Genomic DNA, 15,819 nt, shown 5'->3' with positions numbered 1-15,819 from the left:
ATGCCGGAACCCATATTCTCTACTTCAACTAATTTTATCCTGGCGAACATTGGACAGTCCGGTATGAATATGCCTCTTGTCATATAACCGGTGGGGGGGGTTGTCTGAGCTGTAAGAATACATGGTTGCAGCTGCATGTGAACGAAAAGGCGGCGGTTATAGTGAGGCCTGTTGGAATGCTATAATGTAAACACCATGCCATATCGACCGAGGATTATAGTACCGATCGAGAAGTACCGATCGAGACGTCGCAGCTGTCCTGTAGTATACATCCTCACATATCCCCACCTTAATGTCCTCAGATATGTTACAACACATGGCTCTGCAAACTTTGTTCTGACCGGTACCGGTAGTGCTTGTCAAGGAGGTTCCCGCACCGGTATCGGTACTGTGTCTACCAGCTGGTAAATTCCGACTTTGCAAGTAGCCCGGTTACCCATGTGCGACGTTAGCATTCGAAAATCCGAAGAACATCCAGCATCTTGGTACCTTAGCACGGTAAGACACTGATCGACGACCCTAGCGGTCCGTGCCCGGAGCCGTGCGGCCGTTTCGGCGCCATGTTGAAACCGTTTGTCGGCCATCTTCACAAGGACGCCCCCCTGATGCGGCGTGAACTCAACTCTACGAGTCATTACCATAGACACTGGTCGAAACGAAGGATTGATCAAGACAGGTGGCTTGTACTAGACGCCCACCGAGGCTGAATCCAGACTGTTGTTACAGCAATGGACGATGCGGTGAAGACGCCTGCTACAATATTGTACGGTACCCATCTCCGGGGACGAGCACTTGGAGGATGTGACTTGATAATCGGCTAAGGTTTACCCGGTTTGAATTCTCCGGCTTGTCAGTGTGGGACATTGAACATCGTACCATATGCACGTGCTTCGGTACATGGATAGGGTACCGTATCTGCCCAAGAATGAAGCGATGATTTGCTCTGGCGGGTCAAGGCATCCTGTTTCAACCGTACAGATTGGGTGTCTTGCCGTGGCGAAACGTGGTCACTATGACTGGAGTCACAAATAGCTCGCTCTGCGATCAGAGCCTACAGTAGATCATTCCCAGTGATGCCCAGAAATAGTAATTCCATCTTCATGTTCAACCTACCATACCGGTAAGCGAACCAAGTGGGATCGCACTTTGCAGAGACAGCAGACTAGTCTGCACGAGGGCATGGTGACCTTCCACCGCTCTTTGGGCAACCGCTCAACTCGAAATTGAGCCTTCAACCCTTGCCATCGCCCTGAGCCAGCAGAACGGGGGCCGTTCGGTCTTCCGGACGCTTACTGTGTACATGTACCGTACCGGTACCGTACAGTGGACAGCCGCACCGAAGCCACGCTGACCGCAAAACCTAGATTCTGGCAATTGAGATGCTGTAAACTGTAACCACGATCGTCAATCCGGAAGGGCTGACTCTTCGTGGTGGCATGGGGTACCCTACCGACTGAATGGAACGACTGAAGCAGAAGCCTTGAAAGGATGGGGGATGATATGCATTCGAGCTCGTGGTAGACTTACATTGGTTGCTTGCCTGCGCCACCTTGTAGGCAAGGCTGACGCCGTCGCCTACTTTCCAGAGTACGCGCGATAAGTGATTCGTTTCGTTCGCGTCTTACCTAATTATGGGAACCCGAGAATGACTTCATGGTTGCTCTGGTACGGTAAGCTGCCGACGTGAACAGTGCGGAATTTGGCAGTCATTTTGCCCCACTATCAAAGACGCTGGAAACCGCCGAGCTTCGTAAAAAAACTCGAAACAGAAGGGCTACTCAATGTGCTGTACTATGGTAAACAGTATGTTGCGCCTGGGTCCATGTTGTTCGCTTGCTCAAGTTAAGCCACAGTAGGTACACATTTATCGCCCCCAGACTGCAGACTGAGATTCGCACATCAATTGCAACTTGAGAGCTCGCAACAGATATTCCCGAGGCCTCACTTGATATCCACTGTTCATGAGACTGCAAGGTGATGAAGGCCCAATGAGGCTCATGTACACACCGCCTGAATCGGTCAGGGGGATCCTTTCGTAGCCAAACTATAGTATGGTACCGCACCGATACCTACCTAGTGTTAAGGCGTCGCACCGCTTGCAAAGTTCCATGAGAATCAGCCAGTGGAATTGTCGGTGTGCGTCATAGCTTCCCATGGCGCGCGGCTGTTTGCCATGCGTCTTGAGAATTATATGGTAGACGCGCATCGTGTCTCTTGGTCTCATACTACCACCGGTACCGGTACCGGTATCGTGAAGAAGCCCGCGCAGTTGCATGTAGGTACACAGGTATCAAAAGCGGATACAATCTTGCATGTCAACCTCGCAGGCCCACGGCGCAATGGTCTCGTGCCTGCACATGCGCAACCCGATTACTGCCTCCGACTTTGCAATGCGCATGGTAACGTTAGAAGAAATGCAAGGTAAACGGCCTGCTGCTTTGGATCGCCGGGGGGGATCCTCTTCCCTTGGCACATCCGGCGCTACTTTGTCCAAAACATTTGGCACCAAGCTTGCACCAAGCTTCTTTGGCAAATGACAGTACCGAGTCGCCTCCAGGATCTGCCGGCGTTTGGGGGAAAAAAGACTTTGTCCGTCACTCGTTACTTTTGCGCCTCTCGTCGTCCCACTCTCCTTGCTTGCATTCTCACACGTACTTTCCCCCAAGCGAGACCCTCAGCACGTGTCATCATGGCCTAAGGCAATACCACCCTAGGTGACGGGGAGAAGGTAGGTGGTCTGCATCTCGTAATATGAGACTACTGGACCGGAATCGGCCATGTCGTGGCAGACTTGGGCTTGACCTAGCCAGGTCATCATAAAACCTACATGACTATCCCATTCACCCGCGTTGCCTTCTTGATCACCTATCATTTCCGCTTCATAGATCAGGTCCCTGGTGCTTGGGTCTGTGGGTCGAACAGCGTTTCCCGTCAGTCCCATGGATGAGTCTTCGTTTCGGCCCACTATCGTCTATTTCGTCCCTGTATATTCAAATCACGTCCTCTTCCTTGAGGTCCTCTTCTTCTTTCTCTCCTATTCCTCACGCAACCCATGCTCTGCTGTTGATCATTAATCATGGGTACCAGTGCAGATTCCAAGCACCCCGATACGGGATCATCAGCTATAGAAGTGAACGCAGTTCAGCGACCCACCTCAAACACTGACAGAGCAACGGAGAAAGGCGGATACAACCAGCAACAGAGCACCATGGCAACAATTGCAGACGATGATGATCGACTACTCGTCCGCATTGGTTACACTCCAGTACGACATACGCCACCAATGTCTTTTTTTTTGAGCAAAAAAGTTGACGCTTCATACAGGTGCTCCAAAGACACTTCTCAAGATGGTCGACTGTCTCGTACGCAATTTCGATTCTCGGCGTGCTAGGCTCCGTTCCAGCTACGTTTGGAGCTCCCATGAGCTCAGGAGGTCCGGCAACAGCGGTGTGGGCATGGCTGATTGGTAGTGTCATGGCCTACTGCATAGCAAGCTCAGGTACGTTCTGCCAATCCCATCAGGATACCATTCCTGATTAGCTGTCTAGTTGCCGAGCTGGTCTCTGCATATCCAACTGCTGGGGGTATGTACTATGTCACAAAGCATGTCGTTCCGCCAGAGCATGTCGCATCCTGGGCCTGGATCATTGGTTGGTGCAACTTTCTCGGTCAAGCAGCGGGCGTTGCAAGTCTGGCGTACACGATATCACAGATGATATTGGCAACCGTTGTCATGCACACGCTCCACGATGCGGAAGCTGCATTCGAACCGTAAGACTGTCGTCGTCCCCGCTCGCCACCATGGCAAGGCGCTCACATCTGCACAGCAAAGCACATCAGACGGTGCTATTGGCTATATTCGTCCTCTGCATGTTTGGCACCATCTGCTCGTTTCCTACCAACTGGCTCCACCGCATCATTCTATGGTTTGCTCCTATCAACAGTCAGTAAGCCCTACTGAAGTGTCTACTATCGACTGACTTTAATGCAGTCATTGCATCAATCTGCATATGCATCGCCCTTCTCATTCTCACACCGAACAAGCAAAGTGCACAATGGGTATTTACAACTGTAATGGATGGCTCCGGCTGGGGGAGCAAGGGGTTCTCGTTTCTCCTGGGGTTGGTTGCCACAAAGCCGTCGCTTCAAGAACGGTGCTAAAGTTGTCTAGATTCCTTTCAGTGGCGTGGACCATGACTGACTACGATGGCACAACGCAGTAAGTCCAGTTCGCGAACTCGCCAGATCTGCCAACCAATCTAACCATGTTGCACAGCATGTCGGAAGAAACTCACGATGCTGCTATTCGTGGCCCTGTGGCGATACGAGCGGCCATCCTGGTCTCTGGCGTTACTGGCTGGATGCTGACTGTCACTTTCTGCTTCTGCATGTCAGACTACGAATCCATCATGACCACACCAACCGGTCTCCCTGTTGCACAAATCTTCTTCAATGCAGGCGGACGAACTGGTGGAACAATCATGTGGTTCTTCGTCATGCTTGTCCAGTTCTTCACAGGATGCTCTGCCATGCTGGCGAACGCGCGTATGGCGTGGGCATTTTCCCGTGACGGGGCCTTTCCCTTTTCCGAGTAAGAGGCCAACGCGAACACGAGTGAACACGGACATGTGGCTAACGCTTTTTTTTCCAACTCTCTGTTTAGATTCTGGAGCAAGGTCAACAAGTACACGCACACGCCTGTCAATGCGGTCTGGCTAGTTGTAGCCTTTTGCAGCTGCCTCGACTTGATCGGTATCGGGAGTACGCTGACGATTACGGCGATTTTCAACATCACCGCGCCAGCCTTGGATATAAGCTACATTGCAGTCATTGTTGCACACCGATGGTACGAAGGCAGTGTTGTCTTCCATCCAGGTCCCTACACCATGGGACGATGGAGTAAACCGGTCAACGCAATTGCCGTCGCCTGGGTCATCTTCATCAGCATCGTGCTCTTCTTCCCGACGGTGAAGCCGGTCAGGGCAGACAACATGAACTATGCCATTTGTGTGGCCGCCTTTATCGGTCTGTTCAGTACGGTGTGGTGGTTTGCAGGCGCAAGGAAAACGTACATTGGACCACGTACAAATGACACCATTGACCTGCTCCCAGACGAGAACCCAGAAGATGTCCTGGGCGACTACGACCAAGTCTAGAAAAGATTTTTTTTTCTTGCGCTTCCACGATTGCAGCGACAGCATCACAGCAAGACCGCATATCCCTCATCACGAATCTTACGACATCATGCACAATGGAGTTTTTTACTTTCCAGGACATGGACTTTCCTTTCCGCATACCTCACCCCTGAATCCAGCCATTCCATCACAAGAGGATACTCCAGAGCCCGTGAAAAAACCCCGGCATCCATATTTTGCCCCAAGAAAGCAGAATCAAAGAAAAAGAAAAAGAGAGAAGTCGATACACACACATAGACTAATTAGATACCCAACCAATATCTTGCGAATCAATGCCACCCACGTGTTTCTCTCTTCTTCCCCCCCCCTCCCCCCACATATAAACACAAACACATACATCTACGCACCCGCACCCGCACCCGCACCCACACCCACACCCAACCAATCACCCCGCCCCAAGAACCCTCCTCCACACCCGCAAAACCCCGGATCTCAGGCAAGCGCACAGCCTCGCCTCACCGCACACCCAAGCCCATCCAAGATCCTAGCCGGGAAATCTTGCCCGAGGAGGGGGCGAGGGCGCTGTATCGGTATACTATACCAGCTGTACGATTTACGCTGGACGTTGACGTTGACGTTGACGTTGACATTGACATTGACATGTAGGTGCTGGCGTTGGCGTTATGCCTGTCAGGTGTCTGGTTGATATTGTGCGGGGGAGTTGGTTATCTGGGGGAGGGGATGACATGTGTAAGGCGTGAGTGGTGCAGGTGGGGGGGGGGAGGGAGTTGTTTTGCTAGAGCGGGGGTTGGAGAGGATCTGGGGGTGGAGGGATCTGGGGTGCTATATTGCACGTACTACGTATGTGTGTGCGTGTATTGCAAGGGGGGATTTGGCGGTATACTAGTGGGATTGTCCAAAAGGGCAAGCCGAGTGTGTGGGTGTGTGATGTGGAAGGTGATGCCATCTCATCTGATCTCATCGTTTTTCCGTCGGTAGTCTCTTGTCCAACTACCCCATCTCCATCCTTCGCCCCTCTTCTCTCTCGAGTCTCAACGAGACTTTAAGCGCAAGGGATCGCCCGCCCAAGTATTTTGCTGTGCCGGTGTGCGGAAACCCCAAGGCTTGATTGTTTGGTTAGGCTTGCGTATATAAGTGGTGGGTGGCAGATGTTCAGATAGCAGATACTCGATAGATTTTACTTTGATCTTATATTTCTCCTCGTCGTCTCCTACTACTCCATCTCTCCCTGTGTGTCTCTCAATCCGCCAATAAACAGGGCCGTGACAAATACGACATGTCGTCCATATCCGCACATTGACAAATAAAACAGTAATAATAGCAAGTCGTGTGCACTATAGACGGGATAACAGAAGGGAAAGAAGAAGGAAGAAGGAAATCTGCGGAGAAAATCCATCGCCCATTGCCGTGACATTCGGGACTTTTTTTTACCGTCTGGACAACGAAAAGAAGGTTTGACTACTAGTGATAGCGTCTTAGGAAAAAGAATAGTAGAGAAAAAGGAAATGCATAGTCGTAATATCGTTGCGTATGTTCAATGTGCAAAGGTTTCCGCTCTGCTCGCAGAGTGGTGTCGCGCGCACCTCCATCCCGTTCGTGTGCCGGCCTGCCTGCACATACTGGTAGCGTCGTGCGTGCACCACCACTGCAGCAACCAAACACCATGGCTTTCCGGCAAGTGAGAGCGCCGCGCCATGGTCTGGCATTACCATGTGCTGTAGGTACTGGTGTACGACACATGCATACATGGTCGTTTGTACGTTACGCTGCACCAGGTCCCGACTAGCCATGTAGCTCCCCTATCTTGCGGGACTTGTCTCGGTCTTTTTCCTTGTGTTCCCGCACATGGTCGTGGTTGCACGACTGCCCGTCTCTTGCGCAGCTCATTGCGCTACGCCGATCGACCCGTGCCCGCACGAGCGAATTCTTTTATCCGGGCTGCAGGCATCTTGCTGAAGCGCCGGCTGCTCGTTGTGCTGGTTGAGAATTTGGCGGAGCTGGCTGGGGAGGAGGAAGAGGAGGCCGAGGTAGAGGCGGCATAGACGTATTCGCCGTCGACGTAGTGCGCGTCGCTGATGAAGGTTGTGCGTTTTTCGCGGCGTGTGTAACGTTGTTCTAGACGGTAGAGCTCTAGGCCTGTGAATGTTGTTAGATTGGTGATGGTAGCCCAATGGATGGAGGGGGCCGTGAGGACTGGTGGATGGAGGAGGGGGAAACAACGTACGAGCTTGTAGCTTTTCTATGAGACCCATTCTGCAACTTCAATTTGAATGTACCGCAGCGAAGTAAAGGCTTGTATTGACAATCCAGTAGTCGTGGTCTATACACCGAAGAAGTCGAAAAAAGTTCCCTCGAAGCTGCACAGGAGAGAAGTTCGGGCCCAGGGGTGTGAGAGACAGACGGTGTATATGATGAGAACGGCAATTCCAGTGCTGTTCCAGTGTTTCCTCAATGCAAGTGGCGCAGCAGCAAAAAACCCTGCGTTATAGGTCGGTATCGCTAAGAGCTAGGCGATTGCAATTCAAATATGGGCGAGAATGAATGCGTGAGCGCGGCAGACTTTCCGAAACCTGAAACGACAGGAATTGGGGGGGGGCAGAGAGTGAGCGGTGGTCGAGTAGATAGGTGGAGACGACAGCAAAACACAAACGGTAACGGTAGGTGACAGTAACGGTAACGGGTAATCAGCGAGCGAGAGCGAGTGGGGAGAATGGGGGGGTTGGGACGGAGAGTAGAGTAGAGTAGAGTATGTATAGAACGGGGTACGGGGTACAGACTATGTACAAGCTATCTTGGGAACCAGGAAAAGGAAGAGAGAAAAGACATAATCCGAGGGGAACGGTGGGTGATGTACCGAGTTGTCTCCTAGCCCGTGCAAAACATGGCAAACACCCTCTAAACAGGTCCAATCCTCCTCTTCCTCCTCTTCCTCCTCCTCTTCCTCCTCTTCCTCCTCCTCTCCTGGCCTCTCGCGTACATTGTGTTGGGAGAGGCAAGACTCAAAAGTTGGCGCGTTACAGTTTCACGCACTTGGCCAGTTCTAGAAGCTGGGAGCGGGGCGTGGCTGTGGGGCGTGGAGCAGACGCTAGGCCGAAAACTGCAGTAGCCCGTCCAGACTAGAGACGGAACAGGCTTAGACACTCTCCCGTCCCTCGGTACGTTCTCCTCTCTCTCTCTCTCTCTCTTTCTCTCTCTCTCTCTCTTTCTCTCTCTCTCTCTCTCTCTCTTTCTCTCTCTCTCCAACTTTGGTACTCTACAATAGTACATGTTCACTACTGTGCCACCTTGTTGACCCCGTTTTGGCACAGAGCTTGCTGCTACATACATACATACGGTACCTACGAATGTGTGGAAAAAACAAACAACATCTCCCCGGCCATCGACATTCTCTCCCTCATTCGTCTGGCCCTGTGCACCGGCCGAGTCAGTCCTTCACATGGAAGCTAGGCCTAGCCTCCTTATTTGGGATACCGTATTGTACCTCCCGTCCGTATTACCACTTGGCAACCGAGCCACAGGGGGCGGGAAACCACTTTGAGGAGCGCGAAGCCAACAGCTTCATTTGATGAGGACGTAGTCATCGGCCACTCTGAACTCCCCCACGGCGCCATCAGATGCGACGTCGAATAGGTAGTGATTCCCATTCATCTACATATATAGACTACCAACCCCCAATTGAACAGCTAGATCCAAAGGCCTCACAACACACTCACACGTCGCTATAATGTATGCTTCTAAACATGACCCTGATCATCACGCTTGCATATGAAATCCTACCCATCCTCCTCCATACAGAGACTCCGTGCAGAATGCTCCAGACAACCTCCATCACCAACCCGGACTGACCCTCCCCCACCATCAACTCTGAGCACGACTCTCCGGCACAGTCCCATCGACAACCGCAACCGCCCCAACATTGCCTGCATCCGCCGCACCATTCAACAACGAGATGACCGAAATCACATCCGAAGGCTCCACCAGATGCCAGCTTGCCAACGTTTGCTTTGAACTTGCACCCACCGTCACCGAGAAGACGTGGTCCGACGGTAATGCCGACTGCCGTAATGATCGGAACATGTCTGTCCTCAATTAGTAACCTGCTCCACCACTTTCCATGTACAGCCCTGCCCCTACCTTCGTCTGTGAAATCATCGCCCAGGCAAAGCACAAACTCAGGAGGCTCTCCCGGCCGGCTGCCATATTCATGCACAAGTCTCTTTGCAATCTCACCCTTGTTGACAAACTTGGGCCGAACCTCGAGATTGGCTTTGCCAGTCATGACTTCCACATCGTACTTCTTGGCCACCGTGCGCTCCAGATGCTTTTGGCACTCCCGCGCCTGGAATGCGCCGTACTCGGGATCGGCTCGCCGATAGTGCCATGTCAGCGCAATCTTCTTCCGTTCGATAAAGGCCCCTTTTTGCACATTAGTACACAACCCAACCAGTCTGCAAACATCCATCGCCTTACCTTGCGTGCAGTCCGTGTAGTGCTGGAAAATGTCAAGCACTTCTTGCTGCCAGCTCATGTCGGTCTTCTCCGTCAAATTCTCCCAAACATCGCTTCGCGGGTTCCTCATGAAACTGCCGTGCTCTGCACTGAGACCCAGCTCGGGTATGTGGCCCAGGTACTCGTTCAAGAATGCTTGGTCTCTGCCGCTGATGATCCATACCGAATTGGCCGGATCAGCCGCTAGCATCTTCAAGGTGCGGGTGACCCGATCAGACGGGAGAGCTGCTGACGGATCTTGGACAATAGGTGTCAGCGTGCCATCATAATCAAACATGAACAGCCGCTTCTTCGCTTGTCGGTACTGGAAAAGCAGCTTGGCCCGGTCCAACACTGGTGTAGCAAACGACTGATCGAATGACGAGAGGTTCGTCATGAGCTTCTTCAAGTAGTTGTTTGTCCATGACTGAACATTGTTGGAAACAACGTGATTGTATAGCCTCTTGTGTTGTTCTGCACGCTCTTCTGGACCTTGCTTCAATGCGCCGTTGATGGCATCGGCTACGCCTCCCAGGTCCCATGGGTTGATGTGTATCGCGCCACTCAGAGAGCCTGCAGTTCCCGAGAATTCCGAAAGAATCAACGGCCCATGGTTGTCCTTTTGGCAGATGACGTATTCCATGCTCGTCGTGTTCATGCCATCGCGGACACTGGTGATGAGGCCAATGTCTGCAATCCGGAGCAGAGCAAAGTACTCTTCGCGAGACAAGTACTGCGGAAAGTGGCGAACTGGTGTGTAGTCGAGTGTGCCGTATACCCCGTTGATCTTGGCGGCCAGATCTGAAATCTTATTGACCACCTTCTCTTGAGCGCCATCGCCACGATCCGTGCGGACCCCGCTAGGACTCGTGACCTGAATGAGGACGACTTTGCCTTGCCATTCAGGATACTTTTCAAAAAACATCTCAAAGGCTTGTAGTTTCTGCACGACTCCACGAACAGCGTCCAAGCGATCGCGACCGACAATGATCCTCTTTCCAGCGTACATTTCGCGTATCCCCTTGATTCGTTCATCGATTTCTGGATCGCCAAACGCTTGCCTCTGCGTCGAGACCGCATTGATACCAATGGGGAATACGTCCACAGCCACGTGAGCTCCGTAAGCATCGACACCTGCCGAGGACGAATCGAAGCCCAATATTCTGGTGCAGCAAGAAGAAAAATGACGTGAATAGCTATATGATTGGAATCCGATCATGTTTGCACCCAATACCCCCTCGAGAATCTCCTTGCGCCTGCTAAGACACCTGTAGAATTCACTACTGGGGAAGGGAATGTGTAAGAAGAATCCAATGTAAATGTTGGGCAGGCGCTGGCGGAGCAGACTGGGTAGAAGCAAGAGCGGATAGTCGTGGACCAAGACTATGTCTCCTGGCTTGTAGATTTCGAGGATCTTGTCCGCAAAAAGCTTATTCATGCGGTAGTAGTCTGCCCAAGACTTGCGGGCAGCACGTCCATCTGCTGGCTCGTTTTGTTTGTAGTGGAACATGGTGTATAGCTCGTGTTCTGCATAGGTCCGCCAGTGGCTTTGGTCCTTCTTGACCACAAACTCGTCTTTTCCCTCATCCACTTCATCGACTAGCCAGACGGGGACAATCTTCCCACCATGGTCGCGCTCAAGTTGTCTCTCGAGGCGTTCACGGTCTTCGCGCCCAATACGCATTCCAGTTGGTTGTTGAGGCGCGGGGATGGGCGTCTTTGGATCGACTGGGATGGGCGCAGCAGCTCTGTTGATGGGTGCTTCTGCAGGCCCAGCAGCTGTTGCGCTGGCAAGTTCACCTGTCCATCCCACAAGCGTATGGTTCCATGGTGATGATGAGGAAGCTAGGTAGGAGAAGGAGTCGAACAAGGCAGAAGTTCCTCGACGCGGGTTCATCTCCCAATCGTTGCCAGGGGAAAACCCAAGGCTGTATGGTATGGCAAACGTCGCGCTGATTACACCACCACTCAGGTTGAGGCCTGGGTGAGCAGCTCGGGGATCCGTATCTGCCAGATCCTTTTTGCCATTGAATATGGGGACGCTGCCCAGCTTCTCAGAAAGCTCCCCCTCTGTTCGCGCGCCTGCGCTTGCCTCTGTAGGGGCGTCGGCCGTGGCCCTCTGTTGGTTTGAGAAATAGGAGTTGGCATTCCACGAGGGTCCCGGTGTGGCCGTCTCTGGATCGAAGGGTAGATTGTTGTCATGGTTGGTGGCGGGGTTTTCAAAGTATGCGGAACCGCCGTCCAGATGCACGCCGGGCGTGACGGGCACATTGGTAATGTCTGGATGAAGTGCTGGGTGCTGGCTTGCGCGTGGCTCAAAGGGCTCTTTTGGGGTTCCCTCTGGGTTCGTGGGGGGAGCCATGGGGAGATTGTGATTTGGGTGAACGTTATGCTGCCTCAAGTCAGTCAGAGACGGAGTAGGCTGGCAAGGATCAGGAGAATGACGAGGGGTGGAATTTAAGGTGGGCATGCAAAGTGTGTTCAAGCTGTAAGAGACTTGATCCTATATTATCACAGCATGAATCGAGTGGCGTACCTGCTGTCCAGAAGCTCCTGCCTTTTATCTACTTGTGAGACAGGAAAGAGCGTTCCCAGCCTAGCGCTTGGACAGCCCTCGAGAAGTTGCACTGCACGAACGGAAAGAGAGAGGGAGGGGGGGGGGGGGAGAATACGAAGAGAGCAAGAAAAGCAGTGCAGAGGAACAATAGATTCGCCAGAGAGAATATAAGTGTACTGTATGTTGACCAATGGATCAGAATGGTCTTGGCGAGCGTTGGTGGGGAACGAGTACTCTAATCGTACAGCCGCGGGAGAAGTGGCAACAGCAGCGGGGACAGAGAGGGAGAGAGGGAGGGAGGGAGAGAAAGAGCAGGAGAAAGAGAGCAAGCGAGAGAGAAAGAGAAAGAGAAAGAGAGAGAGAGAGAGAGAGAGAGAAGAGAGCAATACCGGAAGAAAAAGTTGTCTTTGGTGGGTGGGTGGGCACTGGGGAGCTTCCACCAAGCAACCCCACTAGGTTAAGGCGGTTGCGGACGTCACAGGTGAGGAGCATGCCCGTGGCCAATTCAGCAAAAAAGCGCAGGCCCCTCCCCCCTCTCTCTTTGCCGACGTGCAGCAGCAACAAGCAAGCAAGGCAACAAGCAGCAACAGGGCGGCAAAGATTCGAGAAACGTCGGACCCACCATGACTGTTGGTTCTGTAATTTGCTGCTGCTCTCTTACCGCTTTGTGCACGTGTTGACGTCTTGGCCTTTTCATGGAACAGGAATATAGGAGCCAGGACCAACAAGGCACGCGGTACCCGTAGGGTAGAGTAGAGAGGACTCTACTACCTAGCTCTAGGCACTCTGGGTTCCCGAAGCTTCTTCCTGGCTGGCTGGGTTCCATGGGAAGAAGCTCCCCATGCATGACATGGTTTACTGTATAGTGTTACTGTGGTAGAGTAAGAAGATAGTACGGTAGGTGGATGGATGGATGGACGGATAGATCTGTCCCGCTCACATACCGGTACCATAACCATAGTCCTGTAGGTACTACTACATGCAGTAATGCCAACTAACCGTAACTACTGCTACGTGGTACTTACGTTGTGAGTGTGACATACAATAGGTAAGAGTACTGTCCTGTGTACTGTACAATGTACCTACATGGATAGTACACGCTCTTCCCAGCTGTGTACTGCAGGCACCCACAGAACCTACCGGCCGGCGGTAACGGGCTAAAATTGCTTGGCAACGTGCTTCAAAGCAGCCCACAACCTTCCCCCAAAAGAATCCCTTCTGTTCACTGAGACTCCCCACTCGCCACACTGACACTGCGCGCCTCCTCATGCAATCTTCGCGCAGCCGGCTGACATGTCGCGCCCGTAATCGCTTCACGCCATCGATTGCCCTGTGGCAGCACTTCATCGCGCCCGGCCCACAACAGCAGCGCCTATACGCCGCCTTCTCCACCACCACCACCACCACCACCGCCGCCGCCGATGAGGCCACGCGAGAAGAGGCAGCCGGTGATGTTGCCAATGTAGTGTTGCACGCCAATGCAGAGGCAACACCAGCAACACCATCGGCCAAGGGCGAACCACGACCCAGGCGCGGACTGGTCATCCGCCGGCCCAAGACCGATAAGCCAACAAGCCAGGGTGCCTGGCAGGAATATAAGCGCGTCGCGAGCGTCATCAAAAACGCAAAGGCGGAATGGCAGCGGCGAGAGGCTTCGCGCCAGCGGTCCTTCGAGGCCCTGACGCTGGCAAAAAATGCCTCCAAGGCTTTGGAGGACTACGAGGGCATCATTGTAGAGCCCATGGTGAATCCCGAGCCTGTCAAGGAAAGCAGTCTGCCATGGTGTCCGTCGCGAGCCGAGAGGGAGGACATGTCAGCCATGGACAGGTTGGCCCTGGAGATGGAGAGGTTCTGCGCCTACGCCAAACCCACCCGCCTCGAGCAAAGGGCGCGCGACCATGTCATCAAGGAAGTGCGACGCCATGTCCTCGAGCGCATGCCTGACCACACCCTCGAGGTATTTGGCTCGGAGCGGACAGGCCTCGCTCTCGCCACCTCCGACATTGACTTTCGATTGATAAGGCCACATCAAATCCCGGATCCCGAACGGGCACATTTGCCCCCACGACCCATGCAACGCTCCAAGGCATTGGGTGGACTACAAAAACTACATTCGATGCTGAAGGATACCTCGGGTACCTACCTCATCACCATTTTTCGATATGCCCGATATCCCCTCATTTCCTTGCAACACCGGACCTCTACCCTGGACATTCAAATCGTATTAGCCAACGACACGACCCAGTCTCGAGACATCATCCAACGCTACCTGAAAGAATATCCCTATTTGCTCACCCTTTTCACCGTCATCAAGACAATCTTTGAAATCCGGGGCTTGAGTGACGTATTCCGGGGAGGTTTTGGCTCCTACTCGCTCTTCATGATGATCGTGGCCAGCATCCAGCATCAGCCCCACGCACGAAATGACGCAGCCGGTGCCCTAGTCAATTTCCTCCGTTTCTGGCGCGACTTTGACACCACCAAGCACGGCGTCTCCATTGAGCCCGCCGAAATCTTCGACAAGCAAGCCGTGCCCGTCAGAACCGGCAAGGTACAAGCCAGATTAGAGGTAAACCACACCCCCCTCCCCCCTGCCCTCTTCTCTACCATAACCATGCTCACTCCCACAAACAGGGCGGCGAAGTAAATCCGCTGCCCATCTACATGCTCTGCCTACGCGACCCCGCCGACCCCACCAACGACCTTGGCCGCAAAGGCGCAGCCATCAAACACGTACAAGCCACATTCCGCTCCCTGCTCCAGCGACTCGTACACGACATACAGATGAAGACCCGGCCTACGCTGTTGGGACCCTTGGTCGGCCCCGTCTACATGCTCAACCTTCGGCGGCGCGAACAGCTCGAGGCGTTGGGGAAGCGCTTGGAATTGGAGAAGATGAAGGAGCTGGCGGCTGTGGCCAAGGCGATTCGAGAGGGTCGGGATGTTGGGGATAGGAAGGGTGTGGAGGGGGCGGTAGAGGTCAAGGAGGGAAGGGGTACAAAAGAGGCTGGTAGTCAAGAAGCTGGCAGTCCAGAACCCACCACCCAACAACCCACCAGCTCAGAGATCACCACCCAACAACCCACAACCCACCAAGATTCTCCACCAAACCCACAAGAAGTAGAAGAACAACAAGGAGGAGAGACTGCAATTCAAAAAGACAAAGACACGCCATACCCATCATAGTCTAAAAAATAACAACAATAAAATCTCCATGCATGCCAAAATAAGAAAAAGAATTCATACAAAAACCCCCTGTACAATTTCTCCCTCGCCAAATTCACTTGAATTTTCTTTTCTTTTCTTCTCTTTCATGCTTAAACCCGAGTTTTTTTTTGGGAAGGGGGGGGGGGTTAATGGTCATGGCACGTGATTGTATTTTTATATATCTGGAAATGGATGTTCTCGTGAACCCCCCACCCCCCCTCTGTCTTACCGGGAGCGTTTCACCATGTTTCTTCCACTTTTAGAACGTGCAACCCGGTGAGATGATCTATTCATACCTTTCCTTCTCTTTTTCGCTCTGGTTTCACATCATGATACATAAGGGGTACATCAAATTTCTCACATCATACAAAATAGGGGGGCAAGTTGCGATACAGCAATACAGTCATGCTT

The 15,819-nt window shown here is 52.7% G+C and overlaps 7 protein-coding genes across 7 annotated transcripts; 3 read left to right on the top strand and 4 right to left on the bottom strand.

Moving 5' to 3' along the window:
* Positions 1-156: 156 nt before the first annotated feature.
* On the bottom strand, positions 157-584 carry IAQ61_006511 (uncharacterized protein; the record flags this gene model as incomplete). Its single annotated transcript, XM_066097208.1, has 2 exons — positions 157-415; positions 490-584. 2 exons carry the CDS (start codon positions 582-584, stop codon positions 157-159), a joined length of 354 nt encoding a protein of 117 aa, XP_065952685.1.
* Positions 585-1,961: 1,377 nt separating this feature from the next.
* On the top strand, positions 1,962-2,537 carry IAQ61_006510 (uncharacterized protein; the record flags this gene model as incomplete). Its single annotated transcript, XM_066097207.1, has 2 exons — positions 1,962-1,999; positions 2,288-2,537. 2 exons carry the CDS (start codon positions 1,962-1,964, stop codon positions 2,535-2,537), a joined length of 288 nt encoding a protein of 95 aa, XP_065952684.1.
* A 173-nt stretch (positions 2,538-2,710) lies between these two features.
* Positions 2,711-2,941, bottom strand: IAQ61_006509 (uncharacterized protein; the record flags this gene model as incomplete). Its single annotated transcript, XM_066097206.1, has 1 exon — positions 2,711-2,941. The coding sequence occupies one exon, from the start codon at positions 2,939-2,941 to the stop codon at positions 2,711-2,713; it is 231 nt and encodes a 76-aa protein (XP_065952683.1).
* Positions 2,942-3,076: 135 nt separating this feature from the next.
* IAQ61_006508 (uncharacterized protein) lies at positions 3,077-5,156 on the top strand (the record flags this gene model as incomplete). Its single annotated transcript, XM_003845348.1, has 8 exons — positions 3,077-3,265; positions 3,325-3,499; positions 3,549-3,771; positions 3,828-3,943; positions 3,992-4,121; positions 4,172-4,219; positions 4,277-4,591; positions 4,664-5,156. The coding sequence occupies 8 exons, from the start codon at positions 3,077-3,079 to the stop codon at positions 5,154-5,156; spliced, it is 1,689 nt and encodes a 562-aa protein (XP_003845396.1).
* Positions 5,157-7,047: 1,891 nt separating this feature from the next.
* Positions 7,048-7,408, bottom strand: IAQ61_006507 (uncharacterized protein; the record flags this gene model as incomplete). Its single annotated transcript, XM_003845346.1, has 2 exons — positions 7,048-7,292; positions 7,381-7,408. The coding sequence occupies 2 exons, from the start codon at positions 7,406-7,408 to the stop codon at positions 7,048-7,050; spliced, it is 273 nt and encodes a 90-aa protein (XP_003845394.1).
* Positions 7,409-8,377: 969 nt separating this feature from the next.
* On the bottom strand, positions 8,378-12,789 carry IAQ61_006506 (uncharacterized protein). The gene is made up of 3 exons (XM_003845344.2): positions 9,627-12,789; positions 9,291-9,572; positions 8,378-9,235 (listed from the first exon to the last, which is right to left on the bottom strand). The coding sequence occupies exons 1-3, from the start codon at positions 12,112-12,114 to the stop codon at positions 9,015-9,017; spliced, it is 2,991 nt and encodes a 996-aa protein (XP_003845392.2). The 5' UTR covers positions 12,115-12,789; the 3' UTR covers positions 8,378-9,014.
* A 679-nt stretch (positions 12,790-13,468) lies between these two features.
* On the top strand, positions 13,469-15,387 carry IAQ61_006505 (uncharacterized protein; the record flags this gene model as incomplete). The annotated part of the gene is made up of 2 exons (XM_003845342.1): positions 13,469-14,770; positions 14,836-15,387. The coding sequence occupies 2 exons, from the start codon at positions 13,469-13,471 to the stop codon at positions 15,385-15,387; spliced, it is 1,854 nt and encodes a 617-aa protein (XP_003845390.1).
* Between the last annotated feature and the right edge of the window lie 432 nt (positions 15,388-15,819).

The sequence above is a fragment of the Plenodomus lingam genome (genome assembly GCF_022343315.1).
Source record: "Plenodomus lingam strain CAN1 chromosome Unknown contig_26, whole genome shotgun sequence".
In the NCBI taxonomy this organism is placed as follows: domain Eukaryota; kingdom Fungi; phylum Ascomycota; class Dothideomycetes; order Pleosporales; family Leptosphaeriaceae; genus Plenodomus; species Plenodomus lingam.
The sequence above is the reverse complement of the archived record's forward strand: the minus strand, read 5'-3'. Positions and strand labels throughout refer to the sequence as shown.